This window comes from Terrapene carolina, unplaced genomic scaffold (genome assembly GCF_002925995.2).
Source record: "Terrapene carolina triunguis isolate 2854851 unplaced genomic scaffold, T_m_triunguis-2.0 Scaffold58, whole genome shotgun sequence".
NCBI classification, from domain to species: Eukaryota; Metazoa; Chordata; order Testudines; family Emydidae; genus Terrapene; species Terrapene triunguis.
Window position 1 is genome coordinate 71,517,240 of NW_020664409.1, and position 14,629 is coordinate 71,531,868.

The following is a 14,629-nucleotide window of genomic DNA, read 5'->3' on the forward strand; positions in this document are numbered from 1 at the left end:
TATAAACATCATGTGTATAGTTACTTGTCACACAGAACCATCATACTAAGGAAGTGCTTCATGTCACAACTCAGGCGATTAACTTAACTGAAGAACCTGTAAGATTTTGCTCAAAGAAGATTCCTAAACTTTTCACATTGGTTGCAAGGCTCGTGGTCCAATGAGGTGCTGAGCATCCTCCACTCCCATGAACTGAGATGGCAGAAATAGGCCCTCAATACCTGGCAGTGCCCAACCTAGACTCTGTGTCCCTGACACAGTCAATATCAACCTTCTCACAAGGGGGCATCACCTCTATAGGAGGGCATTTCTCCAAACTGCTCTCTCAAAGTCCACAAAACTGTCATGACGGTTCTCACCAGCAAAAGTCTTAACTGTTAGTCTCTCCTTCCTCCCCTCCCGCCATGTATCAGATATTGCTGGCAAACATTTTTCCACTTAGAATTATTTTTATCAGTCTTTTTTGCCTAATAATTTTTTACATGCACTTGATGTGTCTGTCAAATGTACAGCTACTAGGTCAGGGGTGGGCAAACTACGGCCCACGTGACCATCCTGCCCGGCCCCTGAGCTCCTGGCCCGGGAGGCTAGCCCCCGGCCCCTCCCCTGCTGTCCCCCCTCCCCCACAGCCTCAGCTCGCTCGCTCCGCCGCCAACACAATGCTCTGGGCGGCGGGTCTGTGAGCTCCTGGGGCAGCGCAGCTGCAGAGCCCGGCCTGACCCGGTCTCTGTGCTGTGTGGTGGTGGCGGCGGCGTGGCCCGGCTGCAGCCGGACGGCGCGGCTGTAATGCCACCAGTGCACTCCAGGCAGCGCAGTAAGGGGGCACGGAGCAGGGGCGGTTGGATAGAGGGCAGGGGAGTTCGGGGGGGTGGTCAGGCGGTGAGGGCATGGATAGGGGTCGGGGCAGTCGGGGGGGGGGGAACAGGGGATTGAATGGGGGCTGGGGTTCCAGGGGGGCAGTCAGGAAGGAGGGGGGGGTTGGATGGGGCGACAGGGGACAGTCAGGGGCAGGGGTTCCGTGGGCAGTCAGGGGACAGGGATAAGGGGTGGTTGGATGGGGCAGGGGTCCCAGGGGGGCTGTCAGGAATGAGAGGAGGGGGTGGATGGGGCAGTGGGGATCCGGGGGTGGTCAGGGGACAGGGAGCGGGGGGGTGTGGATGGGGCAGGGGTCCCCGGGGGGACCATAAGGGAACATGGGGGGTTGGATGGGGCAGGAGTCCCGGGGGGGGTGCAGATAGGGGGTGGGGGCCGGACCACGACCCCCTCCCCAATCGGCCCCCCCATACAATTTCCGAAACCCGATGCGGCCCTCAGGCCAAAAAGTTTGCCTGCCCCTGTACTAGGTGACATGCTTCTATACTGCACAATAACAGTCTTTTAGGGCAGCCTCAATACAGGATTAATTTCTTTGTAAACAGCAGCAAATTTACACAGATAATTTATTTAAAATTATGAAGAGGTTTAAGGCAAAGCATTCATTCACACAAAAAAGTTGTTAGTCCAACTTTTTTAGCCCTATGACAGCAGGATATAAGCCCCAAAAGTTGTAAACAAGGTAGAGTAAACACTTTGTTCATGACATGTCATGAACAAATTATCAAAATGTGTTGTCTCCTCAGGTGTCAGTTTTTTCTCTCTTTCAGTGACTGATGGCTCCCAGTGTTATTACAGAAACAGATTGATCTTTTTAATGAGCTAGTTTAATAGACTCCAAAATCTCACCGTGGCTGCTCAGCCATGTCAGACCATATGCACCAAGAAAACATTCAGTAAAACACTAAGCTCTGCTGTCACATTGCTCTATAAAACCTCACATACAGTAGATATGCATATGCAGAAAAATAACTAGAGATGCAAAATGCATATGCAAACAAGATGCTGAAATTATACAAGGAAAAAATGTTAAACCCCCAAGACACACAAGTGTGCATATACATAATACACGCTCCCTCTCTATTTTTCTTCCTAATTCTGTATTTCACCTCTACTGGAGTCAGAGTTAGAGCATACAAGCATACTTAGGTGTATGTTGTATGTAAACATACTAGTACCAATTTTGGAAGGGAGTGGGCGAGAAGAGGAAAAATGTGTAAGATCATATCCAACTGACTTCAGCAAGAGCAATGAGCACATATCAGGATTCAGAGTCTGGTCCAATGTTCTTAGTTTCCCTGGAAAGAGGCTGCCTTTTATCTTCATATACCCTTATATGTACATTGTTGGCAGAGTGGTAGTGACACTTACACCTATCATTAAGATACCTAACATTTTTTTGACATATTTTTATTTTTTATATATGTTTTTTGCGAACAGGGGCTGCTAACAGGGAGTTTCGCAAGGGAGTTTGGAAGGGGAGTGGGAAGGGGCGAGGGTCCCTTGCCGGTTCTATCTGTTGTCCCTTTATTCCCCTTAAAACCTAAACTTCTTGCTTAAACAACCCTTTCAGCGGACAGGGGGCTGCAGACGGGAGTTTGACAGAGGGAGGCTTATGATGGTTAGGAAGACCCGCAACACCTGTGCCAGCACTGCTTCTGTCTCCTCCACCTGCGCCTGTAGCCAGACGGAGCGCCTGAGCATGGATGCTTCTACCCAGATCCTGGTGTGGTTTTGCAGAGACTGTAACTTGCAATTTCCATTTACTGATATCAGGCTGGGGGGACCATCCAATGTGAAAGGTGCCTGCTGGTGGAATCTCTCAGGCAGCAGGTGGGAGAGCTACAGGAGGAGGTGGCTAGGTTGAGGAGCATCCGAATCCACGAGCAATTCCTGGACAGTGTCCATGTGGAGACAGCTGAGGTAGCTGTCCCAGAACTGCTGATACACCACTGGTGGAGGAGGAGATGGCTCAGCGTGGACACTGGCAGCTGGTTACTTCTGGCAGCAGGGAGTGCTCCACCCCTGCTCCGAACCCTCCCGCCGTGGTAATAGGTAACCGTTATGCTCTTCTTGATACAGGAAAGAAGGAATCACCCCCTACAGTAAAGGACGAGAAGCCTCGTACCCCTAAGGCTGGGAGGTCTGCTGCCACCACTGCGAATAGGAAACGTAGGGTAGTGGTGGTTGGAGACTCTCTGCTGAGGGGGACGGAGGCGCCCCTCTGTCGCCCTGACATTTCATCTCGGGAGGTATGCTGCCTGCCGGGAGCCCGTATCCGAGATGTTACGGAGGCATTGTCGAGGATTATCCAGCCCTCTGACTACTACCCCATGCTACTCATCCATGTGGGCACAAATGATACTGTGCGGTGTGACACTGAGCGGATCAAGAGTGATTACAGGGCTCTGGGAGTACGGGTGAAGGAGTTTGGAGCGCAGGTGGTATTCTCTTCGATTCTTCCTGTCAAAGGTAGGGGCCCGGGCAGAGACAGATGCATCATGGAGGTGAATGCTTGGCTGCGAAGATGGTGTCGCCAGGAGGCTTTGGCTTCCTAGACCACGGGATGCTATTTGAGGAAGGACTGCTAGGCAGAGATGGTGTTCACCTTTCGAGGAGGGGAAAGACCATATTTGGACACAGACTGGCTAACCTAGTGAGGAGGGCTTTAAACTAGGTTCGACGGGGACAGGTGAGCAAAGCCCACAGGTAAGTGGGGAACATGGAGACCTGGGAGATGGGTCGGAAATGAGAGGGAGTGTGGGCTATATTGGCAGAGAGAAAGGAGGGACAGGACAAAACTGGGAGGCAAGATCAAACCAGTATCTATATATCTATATATCAAACCAGTATCAGATGCCTATATACAAATGCGAGAAGTATGGGTAATAAGCAGGAAGAACTGGAAGTGCTAATAAATAAATACAACTATGACATTGTTGGCATCACTGAAACTTGGTGGGATAATACACATGATTGGAATGTTGGTGTGGATGGATACAGCTTGCTCAGGAAGGATAGACAGGGGGAAAAGGGAGGAGGTGTTGCCTTATATATTAAAAATGTACACACTTGGACTGAGGTAGAGATGGACATAGAAGATGGAAGTGTTGAGAGTCTCTGGGTTAGGCTAAAAGGGGTAAAAAACAAGGGTGATGTCATGCTAGGAGTCTACTACAGGCCACCTAACCAGGTGGAAGGGGTGGATGAGGCTTTTTTCAAACAACTAACAAAATCATCCAAAGCCCAAGATTTCGTGGTGATGCGGGACTTCAACTATCCGGATATATGTTGGGAAAATAACACAGCAGGGCACAGACTATCCAACAAATACGTGGACTGCATTGCAGACAACTTTTTATTTCAGAAGGTTGAAAAAGCTACTAGGGGGGAAGCTGTTCTAGACTTGATTTTAACAAATAGGGAGGAACTCGTTGAGAATTTGAAAGTAGAAGGCAGCTTGGGTGAAAGTGATCATGAAATCATAGAGTTTGCAATTCTAAGGAAGGGTAGAAGGGAGAACAGCAAAATAGAGACAATGGATTTCAGGAAGGCAGATTTTGGTAAGCTCAGAGAGCTGATAGGTAAGGTCCCATGGGAATCAAGACTGAGGGGAAAAACAACTGAGGAGAGTTGGCAGTTTTTCAAAGGGATACTATTAAGGGCCCAAAAGCAAGCTATTCCACTGGTTAGGAAAGATAGAAAATGTGGCAAAAGACCACCTTGGCTTAACCACGAGATCTTGCATGATCTAAAAAATAAAAAGGAGTCATATAAAAAATGGAAACTAGGACAGATTACAAAGGATGAATATAGGCAAACAACACAGGAATGCAGGGGCAAGATTAGAAAGGCAAAGGCACAAAATGAGCTCAGACTAGCTACAGGAATAAAGGGAAACAAGAAGACTTTTTATCAATACATTAGAAGCAAGAGGAAGACCAAAGACAGGGTAGGCCCACTGCTTAGTGAAGAGGGAGAAACAGTAACAGGAAACTTGGAAATGGCAGAGATGCTTAATGACTTCTTTGTTTCGGTGAAGTCTGAAGGAATGCCTAACATAGTGAATGCTAATGGGAAGGGGGTAGGTTTAGCAGATAAAATAAAAAAAGAACAAGTTAAAAATCACTTAGAAAAGTTAGATGCCTGCAAGTCACCAGGGCCTGATGAAATGCATCCTAGAATACTCAAGGAGCTAACAGAGGAGGTATCTGAGCTTCTAGCTATTATCTTTGGAAAATCATGGGAGACGGGAGAGATTCCAGAAGACTGGAAAAGGGCAAATATAGTGCCCATCTATAAAAAGGGAAATAAAAACAACCCAGGAAACTACAGACCAGTTAGTTTAACTTCTTTGCCAGGGAAGATAATGGAGCAAGTAATTAAGGAAATCATCTGAAAACACTTGGAAGGTGGTAAGGTGATAGGGAACAGCCAACATGGATTTGTAAAGAACAAATCATGTCAAACCAATCTGATAGCTTTCTTCTATAGGATAACGAGTCTTGTGGATAAGGGAGAAGCGGTGGATGTGGTATACCTAGACGTTAGTAAGGCATTTGATACAGTCTCGCATGATATTCTTATCGATAAACTAGGCAAATACAATTTAGATGGGGCTACTATAAGGTGGGTGCATAACTGGCTGGATAACCGTACTCAGAGAGTTGTTATTAATGGTTCCCAATCCTGCTGGAAAGGCATAACGAGTGGGGTTCCGCAGGGGTCTGTTTTGGGACCGGCTCTGTTCAATATCTTCATTAACGACTTAGATATTGGCATAGAAAGTATGCTTATTAAGTTTGCGGATGATACCAAACTGGGAGGGATTGCAACTGCTTTGGAGGACAGGGTCATAATTCAAAATGATCTGGACAAACTGGAGAAATGGTCTGAGTTAAACAGGATGAAGTTTAACAAAGACAAATGCAAAGTGCTCAACTTAGGAAGAAAAAATCAGTTTCACACATACAGAATGGGAAGAGACTGTCTAGGAAGGAGTACGGCAGAAAGGGATCTAGGGGTTATAGTGGACCACAAGCTAAATATGAGTCAACAGTGTGATGCTGTTGCAAAAAAAGCAAACATGATTCTGGGATGTATTAACAGGTGTGTTGTGAGCAAGATACGAGAAGTCATTCTTCCGCTCTACTCTGCTCTGGTTAGGCCTCAGCTGGAGTCTTGTGTCCAGTTCTGGGCACCGCATTTCAAGAAAGATGTGGAGAAATTGGAAAGGGTCCAGAGAAGAGCAACAAGAATGATTAAAGGTCTTGAGAACATGACCTATGAAGGAAGACTGAAAGAATTGGGTTTGTTTAGTTTGGAAAAGAGAAGACTGAGAGGGGACACGATAGCAGTTTTCAGGTATCTAAAAGGGTGTCATAAGGAGGAGGGAGAAAACTTGTTCACCTTAGCCTCTAAGGATAGAACAAGAAGCAATGGGCTTAAACTGCAGCAAGGGAGGTCTAGGTTGGACATTAGGAAAAAGTTCCTAACTGTCAGGGTGGTTAAACATTGAAATAAATTGCCTAGGGAGGTTGTGGAATCTCCATCTCTGGAGATATTTAAGAGTAGTTTAGATAAATGTCTATCAGGGATGGTCAAGACAGTATTTGGTCCTGCCATGCGGGCAGGGGACTGGACTCGATGACCTCTCGAGGTCCCTTCCAGTCCTAGAATCTATGAATCTATGAATCTATAAGATTTAAACAAACAGGACACACATCCTCACGTGTTTCTCCTACCCCCAGACAAATAATCTTTAACAATTCAATATTTAATAAGTTATGGAGCAAGAGAAGTCATTGGTTTCACCACTCATGTAGATCTGCGGCCATGTTCTAGCTCTGAGGAAGAATTTATCTGGTTGATTCACTTGTATTATCAAATCTCAAATGATGCAGACTTCTGTTCAATAGATTTAAGACTCTTCCTACACAGGATTCTCTCACTTTACTGTTTGGTGTGAGTACCAGTATTACTAGGAGTCTGGTGGCACCTTAAAGACTAACAGATTTATTTGGGCATAAGCTTTCGTGATTTTTACCCACGAAAGCTTATGCCCAAATAAATCTGTTAGTCTTTAAGGTGCCACCAGACGCCTTGTTGTTTTTGTAGATACAGACTAACACGGCTACCCCCTGATACTTAGTATTACTAGGGTCACATGACAACTCCTCGGGGTTGGATTCAGCTGAAGCTGTTGCCTGTTTCTTCTGTTCAGAGTTCCTTGACCATGCAAGACCTCTGGGTGCAGCTATGTCCACTAAGTTGTTCAATATTACCAAAACAGAGTCTTCTTTATGAAGCTTAGGATGGCATTCCAATAAAGTAGAAAGCATTTTTAGACCTTTTAAATTTGTAGTCACTCAGTAGTCCTTTAGAAGGATCATTCAGGGTGAAAATGTACTTCTAAGTTCAGCATGGTTCTGATCTGTTGACTCATTAACAGGTGAGTTAGGATTACGCCAAGGTCTGTGTGAGGGGTTGCCTTTTAGCTCAGAAAAGCTAGTATGAAGTCTTTTGATAGTAGAATTCTCTCAGCAACCTGCACTGCTCTCTCCACCAGTTCATTCCCTTGTGTACAGTGAGGGCTTAAAATTAACGTATGTGAAATTGTACCTATCATAAAAGCTTGGAAATCAGCACTGGGAAACTGTGGCTCAGTGTGAGTGGCTATTGGTTCTGAAATGCCAGAAAGAGACGAAAGTTAAAAGATATCGTCTTTTGACTTGTTGTCATATGGGTTAAATGAGAAGTAGAATTTCTGCCAAGAAAATTAGTCAAGGGATACCATGTAGGTATGATCCTTGTTAGGCAGGTCTAGTGCTATTTACTTCACCCATCCAAGACATAATGGGTAGTATCCTGTGGATATGAGAGATTTTTTAAGTTGTGGCTATTACTCAAGCATCCATGATTCCACCTTGTATTCTAGGTCCTGCCCTATTGTGGACCACCACACTGACATTTGAGCTCACTCCCATCATTTTGTGAGACCTTCTTTTCTCAACATGTATCATTTCCAATACGTTGTCCTGCAAAGACTGAGCGACTATGATATAATTGCCACAGGTAATTGGATTTTGAGCTTTGGTGATTTCCCCTCTCCTTGTAACAGTCACATGTTGGATGTGGGACTCCTGATTATTAACCAGGCCACCTATCTTGGATACCTTTTGCTGCTGTGTGTTAGCACTTGTGGCTATTTCAGTTTGTTTGAATTTGTGCGGACCGTGTAGCAAAGAAATGCCACTCAAAAATTGCACCCACATAATCATCTTCAGCTTCTGGAAAATTTTGGTGGCCAACAGGACTTCTCAATAAGGTGTCATCCAGCTCAAAGGATTTCCCTGGCACATATTTTGCAATAGGTTAATATCTCAAATGCATGAACATTCCCTGCCATCTAATGGGAACCTTATCTAGATTTTTACTGTTTGTGACTGGCATGAGTGGCTTGAGGAATCACTAACTCAACATTTTCAAGACCTAGCACATATCCTGTGAACGTCTCACATTCACATATGCTCAAATATCTGCTATTTTATTTTAGTCTAGCAGCATCACTTGCCTTCAGACCTTGTTTTTCCTTATGTTATGTTCTTCCACTGACTGGCCATAAACTAAACTGTCACCCACAAAACTCTGCACTCCCTCCAGGCCTCACAGAATCTTGATTTCCTCCCCCCCTTTAAAAGATTTCTGGGGCGCCAGTGATGCATAATGCAAAACAAAAGTAATATCTTCTGAATGGCTTTATAAAAGTTGTCAGCTTGGTATTGCCAGTGACAAGTGAAACTAGCCAAAATCCACTATTTGGATCTAGTGTGGAGAATATTTATGCAGATTCAGAAAGAACTCAAACATCTGATACTATTTCACTGGACAATAGTTTAAAAAAATCAAGAGTCACTTTCTTCTAACAGTGAATAAGGAACTTTATTGGAATAAGGGAAATCAGTATTGTCCCTTGTCCCTAAAGCTACTCTGTGATTCTTTCTCTGTTTCTCCACAGGGCTTCCGCCTAGAATCATCCCTAGCCCCCCAGTGCCCCTGGCTTCCTTCCACAGATTTAAAGAAACAGTAAATATATCCTTACATATCTGCTATGCAAAATCTAACAACTGAATAAAGAATTAAAGATCTGATTGCATTCTGAAGCAGTCTCTTTGTTCCGGTATTTATCAGGATATCATCAGACTCCCAGATGTGCATGTAGCACTACAGCTCAGTAACCTGCTATTTGTAGTTCTCTAGTATTTCCATAATACAACTGTATTTCATATTTGGGAATTGCATGTAGACGTGATAATCACATTTGTATTCAAGAAAGTGAATACTGTAATTATAGTCCCCAGTATGGGTGCCTATCCAACTTCCCATATTTAATATTTCCTCAGACAAAAACCCAAATACAGACAGATTCGCATATAGAGTAGGAACGATCTGCTAATCACTTTAAGCTGTATACAAACATTATGCACCAAATGGTTAGTGATAGTGCTGTGAACAGTTCTGTATTATTCCCAATTACATATGGCCAAATTCTGCCCTAAGGCTTCTCATGTGCATGCAATATAGTTTCATTGCCTGGAGTCAGTGGGAACATTTCACATGGGTCCAAGTAAAATTTGCCCATTATTTAGCTGTAACTGAAAAAAATTAATCTTGGAAAACTCAGCACAAATTTTGTAGAATGAAATGGAATATCCTACACCACTCTAATTGCAATAGACATCAGCATGTTAGCTTTACATCCCAAAGCATGTTTACAATTGCAGAGTATTAGCACTCTGGCCTTCTGACCTGTCTGGAGTTCGCCTCTTCCCGTTTTCGTTCACATCGAGAAGCAGCTCTGAGGAGTCAACAGGTGAGGTGGTGCTGGCATCCAGAAGCAGCTGTTCATGCTGAGCGAGGTACTGGGCGGGATTCTGCTTGGCCAGCCTTGCACAGTGCAGGAGCTCCCGCTGCAGCAGGGGCAGATTGGCCTGTAAGAGTGTTTCAGAAATTAAGGGAGCAGCTGAACGACTCTCAGGCAGTTTCACAAAGATGAAGTAGCAAAATTAGAAATCAATTAAAAGCCCACTATTTCGTTCATCTTGACTTATATTTATTTTAGTTAGCTGTGTTAAACCATATAGCCTCATTAGAGGTTTGAGTCACGGCTGAAATACATGTGTGTGCACACATGAGAATGGAAGAGTTTATTTGCTGAACCATAAAACAAAACTGAAAATGCTACAAGAAAAAAAAAAAAAAAAAACACAATCTTCAGGTCCTAATCTTTAAAGAGCGGCAAGAGCACAGCACTAGCTCACTTTATCTCCTTTCTTGTTATTATACAATATTTGTGTTTCTCTACAGCTGCTGTCTTTACATGCAAAACAACTCCCCTATGTAAATTTAGTATTCAGATTGCAAAGTACTAACTTTCATTTTTTCTTGACTTAAGGATGAACACCCAATTCTAACTCGGCACATGTTTATGCATTAGCTACAGTATTTAGTTATGTTATCACATACTACAGAAGTTATCAAATACTACATATTTTTTCTACACTCTCAAATACACATACAATCTTAAAACATGTGAACAGATTATTAAAGATTTTAGAGTAATGCAAGAGTGCAATGAGACAAAGTTACATGTATGTTGTTGAACCTAACTTTTTTGTGACTTTTAAACAATTAATTACTGCTATAAAAGTTCATTTTTAAATGGAAAAGTATTTTTAAATCATAGAATCATAGGACTGGAAGGGACCTCGAGAGATCATTTAGTCCAGTCCCTTGCACTCATGGCAGGACTAAGTATTATCTAGACCATCCCTGACAGGTGTTCATCTAACCTGCTCTTAAAAATCTCCAGTGATGGAGATTCCATAACCTCCGTAGGCAATTTATTCCAGTGCTTAACCACCCTGACAGTTAGGAAGTTTTTCCTAATGTACAACCTAAACCTCCCTTACTGCAATTTAAGCCCATTGCTTCTTGTCCTGTGCTCAGCGTTTAAGAAGAACAACTTTTCTCCCTCTTCCTTATAACAACCTTTTATGTACTTGAAAACTTATCATGGCTCCTCTCAGTCTTCTCTTTTCCAGACTAAACAAACCCAATTTTTTCAATCTTCCCTCATAGGTCATGTTTTCTAGACCTTTAATCATTTTTGTTGCTCTTCTCTGGACTTTCTCCAATTTGTCCACATCTTTCTGGAAATGTGGTGCCCAGAACTGGGAGGCCTAATCAGTGCAGAGTAGAGCGGAAGAATTACTTCTCATGTCTTGCTTACAACACTCCTGCTAATACATCCCAGAATGATGTTCGCTTTTTTTGCAACAGTGTTACACTGTTGACTCATATTTATCTTGTGATCCACTATGACCCCAAGATCCCTTTCCGCAGTACGCCTTCCTAGGCAGTCATTTCCCATTTTGTATGTGTGCAACCGATTGTTCCTTCCTAAGTGGAGTACTTTGCGTTTGTCCTTATTGAATATCATCTTATTTACTTCAGACCATTTCTCCAGTTTGTCCAGATCATTTTGAATTATAATCCTATCCTCCAAAGCACTTGAAACCTCTCCCAGCTTGGTATCGTCCACAAACTCAAAATGGCTGAGAAGGAATTGCTCCATCTTTAAAAAGAAATTAACCTTTTGAGATAGACCAAGCATGGAACACTTCAGCCCAAAATGTTTTGGAAAGTTTCAAACACATGAGAAAGAGGTTATAAGAGAAAATGCTTTGCCACCTTAGTTAAATCATATGACACCAGGCACCAATTATCATATCCTGGTGATCAAAAGATGTACCACGTACCAAACAAATAGGTATGGACCATCATCACAATTCTAGCTACAGCCTTTCTGTATTTAAAAAAATATAACATTCTTCTCAGGGACTAAGGGTGCATCTATACAGCAAGAAGAACCAAAAACCAAAAGCGGCAGTAAGTCTCAGAGCTCGGGTCAGCTGACTCGGGCATGTAGGCTTGGGCTATGGAGCTAAGAACAGCAGTGTAGACATTCGAGCTCAGGCTGGAGCCTGGGCTCTGAGACCTTCCAACCTGGCAGGCTACTCTGCTATTTTTAGCCCTGCAGCAGGAGCCTGAGTCAGTTGACCCAGGCTCTGAGATTCACTGCTGCGGGTTAATTTTTTGCTGTAGACATATACTTAGAAGCATAATTTGCTATTGGAAATAAACAGCCAGTGCTACCACTTAGTCTACAGGCCCTCAAGAGAGTTAGAAAGACATTGCTGTAGAACTTTAGGACTCTAAAAGTTCATAGAACCTTTTCAACATTGTATTTTGTGAAAGTGAACAAAACATAAGCCTATCTATATTAACTATTAATAAGATGCCTACTATCTAATAGATATCATTCCAATTTTGCTGGCAGTGGCAACCACCACAACTGGGATAGGGGGGAGAAGGGGCTTTAAGAGCTCTTCACACATCAGAATAAAATTGGTCCAGCTAGCTGCCTGACTTGATGGAGGGACGCAGTGAAACTAACAATGCAAAGAGAATTATACATATATAAAATTCTGAGAAATTGTAGGGTCAGAACCTGGATTACAATACTGCCATACAATTATATAGTGCTTTTCATCTTCAGTACTGTATGAACTTAAATTAACCCCAAAAACTCCCATCTGAGGTAGGAATGTAGCAACATACCCATTTCACAGATGAGAAAAGTGGAGAACAGATTCATATGATTTATTCAGGGCCACAGACAGAGAGAATCAGTATTAGTACTCATAAATTCCTGGCTCCTAACTCCCTGCTTAAACCTTACAGGTAGGTGCCAACTTTTTTAACTAGGTTATTCTGTGGGATCAACAAAGCTGCCACTTAATATAGTAGTGTGCTCAGATACTATGGTAACAGGTGAACCTATGAAGCGATAAGATACAGAAACGAAGTCATGGTCCAATGTATCACAAATTGCACTAACAAAAAAAATCACTGAGCTTTACGTAAAGAAATAAAAGAACTGAGTGGACTTGTCTAAAAAAATCATTGCTTTGAATTTTTCATTTACAATTTTGTTTTGTCGCTTTTTACTTTGTTTCCCAAACCTCAGTGAAGTCTCATCTGATCTTAAATGCTCCAAGAAGATTTAAAAAATTTATTAAAGTTAATGTTTAAAATTAAATATACACAAGTTAAGAGAGAAGGTACTGTACATCTGGGGTCAGGCTTGAGTTATGAGGGATTACAGATATCGCTTACAAGGATCACAAGATACATACATATCACATAACCAACATAGACCCAGATTGGGGTGCGGGAGTTTTTAAAGCGTCAGTGGATAAGTGGGCTCGGGTATGCCACCCATGGAATGTATTAAGAGTCCAAGTCAGTATCAGTGTGGTGAATAAGTACATAGGTGGGGTGCGTCCCTTGGTTCATCAGGGAAGAAAGTGGATTGTCTATTTTCAGACCAAATAATCTGTCACCCAGATATGGAACACTAATACTAAGGTAATTTTATCACTTAACTTATTATGAAGGAGGCTTTTTAATGTAAGTGGGTACAAATAGGTATAAACTGGACATGAATAAATTCAAGTTGGAAACTAGAAAAAGGTTCTAACAGTCAAAGGAGTGAGGTTCTGCAACAACCTTCCAATAGGAGTAGGGGGGAGGGGAAAGTCAACCTAACTAGTTTTAAGAAGGTGCTTGATCCATTTATCATGGGGTTGCCTTTGATAGCAGGGGATTGGACTCAACATCCCAGGTAGGGTGACCACCCTTCTCTAATTGGGCAGAACAGTCCCGAAATGTACATTTCAAGTCCTGGTCCCAGGCTGAATGACTCTGGGACAGCATTTGTCCTGGATTCCCTGTGGCGCCGCTCTATGCCTGCCTCAGGTAGGGCTGAGGTGGGCCTTAGTCCCCCTTGCCACGAGGCCCCTCCCCCTGCTCCTCCTCTTTCCCCAAAATATGAGCCAGGCAGTAGTAAGAGCCGACCAGGGAGCCTGGGCCACTGTGGGGAGCCTCAGAGTCTCAAACCCTCCACCTGCCCTGAACGGCGTGCACCGGAGGAGGGGGCACGGGCTGGGAGCTGTTCTTGGGCCCTCCACCCAGGGCAGGTGGAGAGTCCGGGGCTCCCCAAAGTAGTCTGGCTCCCTGGACAGCTTTTACCACTGCCCAGCTCCGGCTTCCAACCTGGCCAAGGGACAGGGCCTCAGGTGGAAGAGAGCATCCAGGTGTGGGTTAGCCAGTTACCTGTGGATATTTTGGTGGCATTCAAGGGTAGACTATGCCCACTTCAGCCCCTTGCTGGGCGATGAGAAAGCATACAAAGAGAGCAAATTGAAGGCCCAATTCTGCCACCCTTGCTTCATATTAAATAGCACTCTCATATGAGCAAGAGTGGTAGAATCACACCCACACAAAACCATACTCCGTTAGCCCGAGTAGGAGAGAATGCTTTGCACCACTCAACAAACAGCCCCTCCAAGACCATCTGGTCTTCTTCCTGCCATGATGGCTGCAATGCACTGCCTCAGGGAAGCATGAGTTAAAGCAGTGGGTGGTGGGAGGAGGGAACAATCACAGTCTCCTCAGGGCTCTGTAAAGGATGTTGAGGGCCTTTGCTTTGCGGGGAGGAGGATGGAAGAAGGAAGACAAGGAAAAAACCCACAGCAGTAAACCCTTCACATAAATAAGCTCATTAAAGCTACCCTCATTTAAACTCGTTATGAACACACACAGTGCACACTCCTTTTCAATAACCATCTCA

The 14,629-nt window shown here is 43.8% G+C and overlaps 1 protein-coding gene across 5 annotated transcripts in view; it reads right to left on the reverse strand.

The window, feature by feature from the left end:
* Positions 1 to 14,629, reverse strand: part of RUNX1T1 (RUNX1 partner transcriptional co-repressor 1) — a 147,459-nt gene that overhangs the window by 44,811 nt on the left and 88,019 nt on the right. For all 5 annotated transcript variants that reach the window (XM_024201773.2, XM_024201780.2, XM_024201758.2 and 2 more), the window contains one exon: positions 9,682 to 9,863. In XM_024201773.2, coding sequence (XP_024057541.1) covers positions 9,682 to 9,863 — 182 coding nt within the window. The remainder of the gene's footprint in view (positions 1 to 9,681; positions 9,864 to 14,629) is intronic.